Here is a 12,452-nt window from a genome sequence, read left to right on the forward strand (position 1 = left end):
TTTCCATTACATACATTGTTTATTTCAGAAACACATACAACTCACTAAACGTAAAAAGAAAGCCCTGTTAATATAATCCGGTACACGCACCGAATCACCACCATATTGAAATAAAACAGAATATTTTAAATGTATATTCTGACAAAACAAAAAGATAAACAGTCTATTTAAATTGGTGCAATATAACAAGACAATTCAGATCCAAGCACCTCATTCAGATACAAGTACTTAAGGGTCGTTTTTGATGTGAGAATTTTTAGGCTTTTATGAGCATCCAGGTTTTTATCAACACTAATAATATAATAATGTGTACATTATATTGTATATTTTTTTGCATTTATCTTAAATATTCTAATATAATAAAATAAATCAAACAATTTCATTTACACATTGATTGCTTGGAACACAAGAATGACAACTGCATTTTGTGGGAATTTGATTAGTTTACATGTTATGTATTTTATAAAATTGACATTTTGTAGCCTCCAAACACATCAGTGATGGGCTGATAACATAGGGCCATTCCAGTTGAAATCCATACACCTCTTATGGAAGACATGATCTTAATCTCTCACACAGAGGGTGTAGATTTCATATGGAGTCGCAAATTCATGCAATCCCTGATGGAGAGAAACATGAAGGTCACACTGAACAGTTTCATCTGTAGGATTGGTTTGGTTATCAAAGGTTAATTTTAGGTAAACAAATCCAGTAAACTACTCACGTCTTTAGCTTTTGCCATCTTGTATGATGGCTTTCTCAAAAGTTACTTGGTTCACTGCTTCTCCCACGGAATGAAGCAAACCAATTCAAAAGAAAAGTCAGGGAGGCCATATTGACCAGGAGAAAGGGGTCGCCACCATGAACCGGGACATAGGCTTATACACTCTAGATCATGTATATGACTCACTGCTTGCACCATCACACCCTGGGAATGAGGATACAGCCGGTTTCCCCGGGAGAAGCAGTGAATCAAGTCACTTTTGAGAAAGCCATCATACAAGATGGCGAAAGCTAAAGACGTGAATAGTTTACTGGATTTGTTTACCTAATTAAACCTTTGATATGAAGGTCACATTTTTCATAGGGTGTATGATTTGAGCACAAATTGAACCTGTTAAAGCCATTTATATCCCCCATTCAGTATAAAATACTGCTGCATAGAAAGTACATACATTTAAATTCTGTATTGGGCTATTCCATTTGAGGCCCACACTACCCCTGTGGTATATTTAGCTAAAGACTTCCACAGAGGGAGTATGAGTTTTGAATAGAACAGACAGTTGGATCATTTGAAATACTCACTCCAGCTTTGGAAGATATAGGTAAAGCCATAATACAGAGGGAGTATGGGTTTCAAAATGATTGACCCTGACCAATTACATTTGAAAAACATACTCCTCCTGTGGATATAGGGGTAGTGTGGATTTTAAATGGAATAGCCCATTGGAACAAGAGTGTAAGAGCATGCGAAAAAATTGCTTTACTGCAAAAGGAATCGAGTATAAATTAAACCAACTCAACCCTATACCCTACTACAATGGCTTGGTTGTAGGTACTCCACCATGTGATGCCTACCTCTAGTCTCTACCCTACTAAAGGGGAGGCAGCCTTGAGGCCGAAGACCACATTTTGATGAGTTGTAAGATTGTCCTGCAAGATTTTTATTCACACAGTTCTGACTAGAGACAAAGTTTTTATATCTAAAAGACAAATTCCGTTTTGTGAATTACGATACCAATTTCCAACAGTTTTCAAATTACACCCTCAACATAGACCATTATTGTTGGCATGAATTTGAAGTGTTTAAGGCAAAGCAAAGCTTAATATGACATTAATTAGTCTGACAAAGTCTTCTCTAAGAAGTTATGACATAAACTGGTTTTACAACGTTTTCTTCAAGAAGTTATGACATAAACTAATTTTCCACCAAAACACTGAATTACGTTTTCTTACCGGTAAAACGGAAAACTTTGGTCTCTATTGCTGACCTTTCTTATAGTACATATAAAACAACAATTTGGTTTTAAATGTCTTTTATTATTAAGACAAAATGATAAAAGATTCTGGGTAATACAAAGAAGCGTGGCAATAACTACAAAATACAGTAATGTTTAAAATAAAGTATACAAGAATTTCAGGTTTGTTGTTTTTGACAAATATACACTATTTCATATCCTTTTAGAAATACTTTGACAATACAAATGAAAACAATGCACTGTTCAGTGCCAAGAAGTGAGTAACTTGTATCTATTTACTCTATATATGTGATGCGATCAAGCAAAATCAGTGAACTCGGAAATAATAAATTTTATTTTCTTATATGAGAGTAAAAAACATATTACAAAGCTGCATTTTGCAGAAAACCCTATTTAAATTGAACAACCAGTTCCAAAGATATGAGTAATTAAAGAGTTTCCAAAACAACAGGAAACAAAAGGAAATAAGTCCTTTGTTTGGCTATATCTCAAAATCAATATTTCCGAGTTCCAACTGATTTGGCTTGATCGCATCACATATATACACACCTAGTTCCACTTGAGTGAAAGGGGTGTTGAGGTATCAACACACACAATATCTATCATGGGGTGAAACCTAACATCCCTCTAAATCAAGTGGAACTTAAAGGGGTGTTGAGGTATCAACACACACAATATCTATGGGGTGAAGCCTAACATCCCTCTCAATCAAGTGGAACTGGCCAGTGTATTCAGCATATAGATATTCTACACACCCACCAGTTCCACTTGATTGAGAGGGGTGTTGAGGCATCAACAGACACAATGCCTATGGAGTGGTACCTAACACCCCTCTCAATCAAGTGGAACTGGTGATTGTATCCAGTAAATAGATACTCTAAACACCCAATTACACTTGATTGAGAGGGGTGTTGAGCTATCAATACACAGTGTCTATGGGGTGAAACCTAACATCCCCTCAATCAAGTGGAACTGGTGATTGTATCCAGTAAATAGATACTCTAAACACCCAATTACACTTGATTGAGAGGGGTGTTGAGCTAGTGTCTATGGGGTGAAACCTAACATCCCCTCAATCAAGTGGAACTGGTGATTGTATCCAGTAAATAGATACTCTAAACACCCAATTACACTTGATTGAGAGGGGTGTTGAGCTAGTGTCTATGGGGTGAAACCTAACATCCCCTCAATCAAGTGGAACTGGTGATTGTATCCAGTAAATAGATACTCTACACACCCAATTACACCTGAATGAGAGGGGTGTTGAGCTAGTGTCTATGGGGTGAAACCTAACATCCCCTCAATCAAGTGGAACTGGTGATTGTATCCAGTAAATAGATACTCTACACACCTAATTACACTTGAATGAGAGGGGTGTTGAGCTAGTGTCTATGGGGTGAAACCTAACATCCCCTCAATCAAGTGGAACTGGTGATTGTATCCAGTAAATAGATACTCTACACACCTAATTACACTTGAATGAGAGGGGTGTTGAGCTAGTGTCTATGGGGTGAAACCTAACATCCCCTCAATCAAGTGGAACTGGTGATTGTATCCAGTAAATAGATACTCTAAACACCCAATTACACTTGATTGAGAGGGGTGTTAAGCTATCAACACACAGTGTCTATGGGGTGAAACCTAACATCCCCTCAATCAAGTGGAACTGGTGGGTGTATCCAGTTAGTAGATCAACAAAAAGTTAGTACAGTTACATTAGCATTCACAATAATAGGACTTGCCTATCCTCTATGACACGGTCGTAGATATCGACTGCTCGGTGCCATAAGTGGGTAAGTGCAATAGCTGCCATGTGTAGATGAGTACAATATACTGTGTAAATTGCAAAATGTTCAAAGGGCAGCTATTGCACTTATCCACTTCTGGCACTGAGTAAAAAAAAATCTTATCTTTTATTCTCCAATTATATATTTTTTTCATGTTGTCTTTAGGAGAACATGACAGCTGGAATGTGTTTGGTGAGGATGGCGTGGATGAGAACATAGTTTGCTTGTTGCTAACTACAGAAGAAAACAAATAACAATAATATTGACCAAGTCAAGCAAAATGAGATAATGTCGCCGACATTGTTTTTGAGTTCTGAGCCGATTAATTAAACTCCTTGACCCAATCGACAGCCACATCCCCCATTTTTCTTAATAAAAACTGAGATTTTGGGATCAGAAGAAAGCTCACATTTTTCTCATTACCCCCGTGAAATTTAAGATAGTTTTCATTCAAATTGTGTGAACAATGTACTATCCCATGGGGCACTGTTATTTATGTTAGTCATATCAAAACCACTGGATCAATACAGCTAACAATTTGCAAGTGTATTGTTTTAATGGTAGGCCACAATCTAAGATAGAAAACAGAACATGATCATTTTTAAATGATCATGTTCTGTTTTCTATCCTTTGTTTTCAACTATAACTTCATGAACTTGGCTTTCTTACATCATCACAATCATCATCATCATCACAATCTGATGACATGACTTCCAATTAAAGGGGCATTTTGTGATCCACAGCCTCATCCCCCCACTTTTCATTAAAAAAAGTTGAGATTTTTATACCACTGGAAACATCTGGCTACATAATGTTTATGTACAAAACAGTTCTTGCAGTTAATTCGTTTAGCAAAAATATTGTCACATTTGTATTTTGTTCTGGTACACCAGAACAAAATTACAACACTGTGGCCTATCATGGAGCAGTGTAATATACATAATCATGCATACATGCATTACTCACAAATGCAAAATTGGAATCAACTGAAATTTTGGGCATAAGCTTTTTTCGTAAAAAAATGCTGAAAATGTCATAAAAAGAGGATGCTAGGATCACAAAATACTTCTTTAAAGCTGATAAAGATGTTCTTTTATTTTCTTTATTATAATGCAAAAAAAAATCTGAAAACTGACTCTTAGACATTGTCCTCATTTTGCTTGGTCGGTTTACATTATGTGCAGTAATCTACAATCCCTCTCACACGAACATGATCATTTTCTATGATGAAAATGGCATTATTATAAATGTGACGCATCATATCTAAAGGTACCTTACAAGTCTCTTTGAAAGTACTGAGATTTTAACTTAACTTGAAGGGATAAAGACTAAGCTTCAAAATAATATCTTGCCTTTTAAATCTGAGGTGTTACTTTGAAATTTAAGTGTGAAGAAAAAAGTATATTATTTTGTTTATATTTTACAACTTTATTTTACCTAGGGCCTATATCTTAACACATCAGGTATCTTTTGATATGGCGCATCACAAATACACAAATGACAAAACAATGATTGAATCAAATAAGTATAATACATTACGGTACACTACAAGAAAAAAAAAACCCTTCTTCCTTTCACTGAGTACAATTTATTTATATATAACTTTGCTAGGTTAAAATGATCACTTTCCATCAATTCAAAATTTCAACTTTTAATTTTTTCTGGACAAATCAACAGTACCAGTGAAGCATTTCTGAGCCTTGTACATCTGGTTGCTTTGTTGTGTAAATGATATTCCAATCACATTGCAGCCAAAAGGTAAAAGCAAATCGAGCACAAGCCGCTCTGCAATTTTGGCCATGACTAAATGACAGGTAGCAAATGCACTATCGTAACCCAAAGAAGATTTTCACCATAGCTCCACATTGCACCATAATATTGCAAAACACCATAAAATTTATTCCAGATGCATGCAAATCCCCACTGAATATGTACACGAAGGAGGGCCTCACTGCAGCACAATCACTGGAGCACCCAGGTTTTAGATGGTATTTTAGAGTAACTGGGGGTCTATGTCACCACCAAACTGGGTGAAACCATTTTGAAGCATAGTAGATAGAAAGCAGATTAAGGCGAGTTGGATAGGATGGCAGGGGCCAAATACAGTTATTTTTGCAATGCTTACCATCTTTCCAACATAAAACTTGCTGTGAACTCCATGTAAAGGAAACTAGTAAAATTAAATTTTTGGAAGCTTGTTGTCATTTGCTAATTGATCATGAAGCAGTTGCTAATTGATCATGAAGCAGTTGCATCCTTCTTCGAATTCTCTCCAACTCAACAACACTGATATCATCTATGCATGTTGATTTGGCCCCAAAATGTCCAGGTAGAAGTAGCTTAAAATATGACGGACTTCACTTTTGTTGTGGTAATGCTGTGTGCATCAAAAAAGTCCAAGCATACAATCGCTTTATCTCACAAAAGCGTGCATTTATCAAATCACCCTTTATGAAGGTGCTGTACCCAATTGTATAGGCCTATATGTACATCATTCCATATAAATACAGGAGTCCCACCTATTATGAGTGGAATTAAAATAAGTTTAAGTAGTTAAAGTGTCAAGACAAGTTAACCTTAAAATGAATTACCACCTTAATCCAGATTAACAATGGTTTAATCACATTGAACCTGGTTTCTGCATAGTTGTAACTAAGTAATATCAACATTACAACATTCAAATATTGGTGACTATTCATTTTAAGCTAGGTTAACACTGTCGTAACACCTTGAAAAATGGTTGAAATTTCTAAATTTACCCGATATATGAACAAGACAAGCGCTATTGTTTTTGTTCCTTCTTGGCTTGTAAAACGAGTGGAAGTTCTGCTCTCTGTCTGATTTCAGCAAAGGTCTGGTCTACCAGCAGCTTGCCATTCTCAAAAACGGGAACAAGTAGATCCTGTCAACAAAAATTGTATAATAAAAAAAATGGGAGTGTTTTGATGATACACACTACACAGTTGAGAGTAAAAAGTGAGCTTTTCACCCAGTCATGTATATACATGTATACCCTGATCCAGTCTATCTAAAAAGGTTTGGGCCAAAACCACTAATTACTCACTAATTGATAATTGCCCCTCCCGATCAGATTCAAAGCTTGAGTAATCTCTAGCACATTGTTAATATGATAAATCAAATGTTCTGCACAGTTAACTATTGCCTTGTATGTCAAATGGGAACTGTTAATTGGCAAGAGCTTCCAGGGGGGTGCTTCTTCTTTTTTTCTTCCTTATTTAGTGCCTCCCTCATATGTATGAGTATTATCACACTGCGTACAGACAAGCTGTACTCTGGAACCTAGAGTAGATGAGTGTATTTTTGAAGTACAGTCAACAGTACCGGGATGATCCCCTGCTCTTTTCGAATAGCATGTGACGTTCTTTAACGTGCACACTGCATGAATGTCAGAAATACATGTACACAAGACCGACGGCTTAAAGTGCCCTCCGAAGCACTAAGCAAGTAGAGTAAAGTGCCTTGCTCAAGGACACAAAGAGCCAGCCGAGCTTAGGCGGACCTGGGATTCGAACCCTCGACCCTTGGATTCACAGTCCAATGCCTTAACCGCTAGGCCACGCTCCCCTCGTTGCTTGGGGATTTGTGGTTGGGCATTCACAACATGCCAGGATTCTCACCTCTAGCCTGATCAGCCTATACCTGCACATAAATTCTTCATATTATATATATGTGGAAGATTTAGCTAAAGTCTACTAAGGGATTATGGGTTTCAAATAAATAGACAATTGGGTAACTAACATTTGAAATATTCCAGTTGTGAAATATATATAATATAGGTTAAACTATATACAAGGGATGGGTTTCAAAATATTTTACCATGGCCAATTCCATTTGAAAAACATACTCCCTCTGTGGAAGACTTTTCTTAAATCTCCCACAGGGGTATTATGCCAGATACAGAATAGCCAAATGTGTCAACCTACCTTTTCTGGTGAGCCTTTGCCCTCCTGTATTGTTACAAGAACACCCTTGTCGTCTCGTTCAAGTGATAGTTTGCCCTTCTTGGATTTCTTGCCCAAATCAGTGATTGGTTCTTTGTATACATTCCTCTAAAAAAAGAAAAAGAAGACAAAAACCAGGTCATAAGTAAATTGAACATCCAATGTTTTTAAATTTTCAATTATTGTGTCGGAGTCAGAATCTCTAAGTTCTTATGTAATACCGCCGCTGTTGTTGATTTTGATAAATTCACTTCCTAAGTTAAATATTGTCACATCCTGAATGAATGGCATTGAGGGATAGTTTAATATTTTACAACTTGGAAAAGGACAATGATTTTGTGAAAAAGGTGATAGTCAGCAATATAAAGTCAGCACAAAAAGAAGCGCAGCTGTTATAAACACGCCTATAGCGTCAGAACTAATAAAGACATTGTCCAATTTCATTTAATATTAACAACACAGCAGTGTTTTTACAGAAAAATACCTGAATTTAAAAGTTGCCGCTATTTGTATTGCTTTGAAGTCAGCGCGAAGATAATAACCATTGATCGCTGTAAACGGCAACTTTTAAATTCAGATATTTTTCTTTAAAAGCACTACTGTGTACCGTATTCATTCCAATAAGCACCCAGGGCGCTAAACAAAGTCATTTTGGGTGGGCGCTTATTTTTTTACCTAATTTTTCCATGAGCTGGGCGTTTATTAGAGATGAATTTACATACCGTAGAATTCAGTCTAGAAGCATATATGCCTCTAAACGAGGTTTTTTTTAACGAAAGATATGAAAGGCCAATACCCTTCTCAAAAACATTGCAATAGATTGGTCTTACAAATATACATGTTTGTACAGCCGCCTTTATCAGTAATATAGTTGTTCAAACTCCAAATAACGTTCTTGCTGAGAGTGTCTGCCTCTTGTCTCTTGTGTCAAAAAAACCTCGTTTAGAGGCATATATATGCTTGTAGACGGAATTTTACGGTATGTTATAAAAAGGTCCTGAGACGTTCTAGTAGCTTTTCTGATGCAGAAAATGTATTGCAAGTTTACGCAGGACTTGTGTAGTCCTGCAGCTATTTCACTGTATCGACATCTATCTGTCACTTCAACATTAATGGTACCCTTTAGCAAATTGAAAATGCCCTGGGTGGGCGCTTATTGGAGCATGGGCGCTTATTGGAATGAATACGGTAGTTAATATTGAACGACATTTGACGAATTTGGTATCAAAATGTGCGTAAATAAATCATCCTTCTTTCTATGTAGGAATAATTATTAGTTCTGAAGCTATAAGCGTATTTATAACAGCTGCATTACTTTTTGTGCAGACTTTATGTGACCGGTAACATTAAATGAAGTAACTTGGTGGCAAACTGCTTTTTTAGATACCATACATTGTATGTATGAAATCATGCATGAACAAAATGAAGACTATAACAAGAAACCATGACTTGAATTCACTTATGAAATCAGAATGCCTTGATCAATTTTGAAGAGTGATATCTCAAAGTAAAGCTGGCAAAAACTACACCTTTTACAAACTGAAATGGGCTATTCCATTTAAAATCCACACTACCCCTGTGGAACATTTTGGAAATATCTTCCACAGGGGGAGTATGAATTTCATTTGAAACTCAAACTTCCTCTCTCAATGATTCAGGTTGAATCTTTCTCAGAGGGTGTATGAAATTCAAATGGCACTGCCTAATGTGTTCATTCCATTTGAAATTATACTCCCCTGTGGAAGATATTTCCTAAATCTTCCACAGGGTAGTGTGGATTTCAACTGGAATAGCATAAGACTTTTACAAACAGCTTACCCCTTCGCCATTCACTTCACAGTAGCTGCACTTATACGCACACTTTTGAGTATCTCGGTTGAGCCTCTGCAGCAAAGCGCCACCACACCCAAATGCAACGTTATCTGCACTCCATTTATGCTTCTCCATGTTCGAAAGTATACTATCTAGTGTTTCGTAGCTGATACCATCACCCTGTATGACTCGCAGATACGGCGGTAGAAGCTGGTAACCTTTGCTGTTTGTTGTTATTGGGAAATTCTTGCCGAGAAGATCCAAGACCTGTCAATCATAAACAGATTTGAAGAATTACACATATAAGAATAACAGTGTCTAGTGGTTTTTTTAAATTTTTTTATTTCTAGTTGGATTTTTTCCCCGTTTTGTTTTGCTAGGACAAGGTATAGTCTATTCAGCATAGGAAGAACCATGAGAAAAGAGACCAAAGTTTTCCATTTTACCGGTAAAGAAAACAGAATTCAGTGTTTTTGTGGAAAACCAGTTTATGTCATAACTTCTTGGAGAGGACTTGTCAGACTAATCAATGTAATTTTAAGCTTTACTTTGACCTAAACACTCAAAATTTATGCTAACAATAATGGTCCGTCTATGTTGAGGGTGCAATGTTGCAATTTAAAAACTGTTGGAAACTGGTATTGCAATTCATAAAACAGAATTTGCCATTTAGAAACCGGAAAACTTTGGTCTCTAGACTTTCAATATCAAAATTTCAAGACTTTTCAATAACCTAATTGCAAAATAAATTCCAGACCAAGGGACACAATAATATACAATTTACTCGGAATCAGCCTCTGAACACCTCTCTTTGAACCAACCTTGTCGCCCACATATGAACAGACACTTACACCCCCACACCCCCCCCCCCACACACAAATATTTCCTTTACAAATATTGCATACACTCTTTCTCTTTGAAAAGAAGGTCATGATTTTTCCATGACATTTGACTTTGCTCTGGAATTTCATGAACATTTTCCTTGAGTCTGTGAAGATAGACCATTTCCCCCAACATCCCATCATCCATTATTCCAGGGGGGTGTTAGGGTGTAGAAAATCAACCTTGTACACTGTGTGTAACTGATTGGTCAGAGGCAAATTCTATATGTATTGTGTCTCCTGGACTGTAAGTTTAAGCTTCCATTGGGCCATTCCATTTAAAATCCACACTATCCCTGTGGAAGATTTTGTGGATACTTACTGAAAAATGTCATAAAAAAGGATGCTAGGATCACAAAACACTACTTTAATTAATAAACATACATCATAATTTAAGTTAATCATTGTAAGTTTACAAGTTGTCTGTACTCATACCCTTACAAATTGGGTTGTTCTAGTTGAAATCCATACACCCCCTGTGGAAGACATGACCAGGGACAGGCGATTTGCGCGGAAAAAAAGAGCAAATTGCGCGGAATTGCGCGGAACTTTTTTTTTCAATGCAAATCATGTATCCCTAAATTGCGCGGAATTGCGCGGAAAGAAAGTTCCGCGCAAATCGCCTGTCCCTGGACATGACCTGAATCTTCCACACAGAGAATGTGAATTTCAAATGGGGGTTACCTGATTAAGCGACTCCAGTTGAAATCTACTTACACCCATGTGTGGGAGATTATAAGGTAAGGTCTTCCACAGAGGGTGTATGAGTTTCAAATAGAATAGACAATTGGGTAACTTCCATTTGAAATACTCACTCCAGTTGTGAAAGATATAGGTAAAGACATAATACACAGGGAGTATGGGTTTAAAAATGATTAATCCTGACCAATTACATTTGAAGTACATTTGGTAATGTGGATTTCAACTGGAATATCCCATTATTTTGAACATGGAAATGAGAATATCTGTGACAGAAATACTCCATGAAAGCATTTAACATGACACAAAACTATACAGCACATCAGGTCACCATATCCAATCACCATACCAAGTTTGAAGTTGATCGGTTATTGCGTTGGAGCTGCACAGTGGATTAATGTATTTGCTTCCGCCTGGACAGCCAAACAAACAACCGAATAACCAAACAATCATCTAGAAGATTTCCTAATCCCACATGTGTGTGGGGGGCCAAAAATCATTGCAGATATTCTTGCAATTGACTTTATTCAAGATATTTTTGCAGTTACTCAACAATTTAAAATTTATATAGCACATACCTTTACTACCACTTCAGGAGGATCTCCTGAGTCCGGCCTGATGACCAGTGTGCCTCCGTTCCTTCCCCTCTCCATCACTAATTCTTTCAGCTCCTTACCCCAGACGCTCTCAACAGCATTGAAGATGTCGAAACTGTCAGACACTACAGCTACTAGACCCGTGTTGAACTTTTGCAGCATGTTCTTAAATGCTTCTTTTTCTCCTGATTTTCCCCATGTTGTGATTGTGCTAAATAAAAGAATGAATGATTGAATAATAAGGTATGATTGATTATTTTAAATACTGTAGATTACTATATAAGCCAACATTTTTTGCGTACAGATATTTCATTTTTTGCGTATAATTTTCGCACGGTGAGTGTGAAAATCGCAATTCTAGGTTTCTTAGTAAGAAAGCTTAGTATTTATAAGCTTCATTATTGTGCACATTCGTGGGGTGTTTAATTCACAGGCCTATGTCAAACCACAAAATACGTGAAAAATAAAACCACCATGAAAATTAGTAGGCCAAAGAAAGTCTACTGATTGGTTCCCATTTCCCACTCGCACCAATTTTTCCTTTTAGGGCAGTTCCGTAATTATATTACACAAATGGTCAAAATTTGAAACTTGTTTTTATCTTATTATCTCAGTAATTTGACATTGCAGATAGTGCAAACTATTCTTATTCTGAATCCCCACGAATAGATGAACAATTTGCTGTCAATTTCAAGAAAATCAGAGCAAATTTATTTTTTACCCTGTACCCGGCTGG

General features: G+C 36.7%; 1 protein-coding gene across 2 annotated transcripts in view; it reads right to left on the reverse strand.

Moving 5' to 3' along the window:
* Positions 1-12,452, reverse strand: part of LOC140148909 (nicotinamide phosphoribosyltransferase-like) — a 43,581-nt gene continuing 31,129 nt past the window's right edge. The window contains exons 6-10 of one of the 2 annotated variants that reach the window (XR_011858536.1): positions 11,699-11,927; positions 9,547-9,807; positions 7,711-7,836; positions 3,621-6,668; positions 1-3,496 (exon numbers count right to left, since the gene is read on the reverse strand). Coding sequence is in view for 1 of the 2 variants with exons in the window: in XM_072171010.1 (XP_072027111.1) it covers positions 6,549-6,668; positions 7,711-7,836; positions 9,547-9,807; positions 11,699-11,927 (736 nt within the window). In the remaining variant the exon portion in view is untranslated. Of the gene's footprint in view, positions 6,669-7,710; positions 7,837-9,546; positions 9,808-11,698; positions 11,928-12,452 lie in introns of both variants that reach the window. The other variant, XM_072171010.1, reaches the window with a different exon arrangement.

Source organism: Amphiura filiformis, chromosome 3 (genome assembly GCF_039555335.1).
Source record: "Amphiura filiformis chromosome 3, Afil_fr2py, whole genome shotgun sequence".
In the NCBI taxonomy this organism is placed as follows: domain Eukaryota; kingdom Metazoa; phylum Echinodermata; class Ophiuroidea; order Amphilepidida; family Amphiuridae; genus Amphiura; species Amphiura filiformis.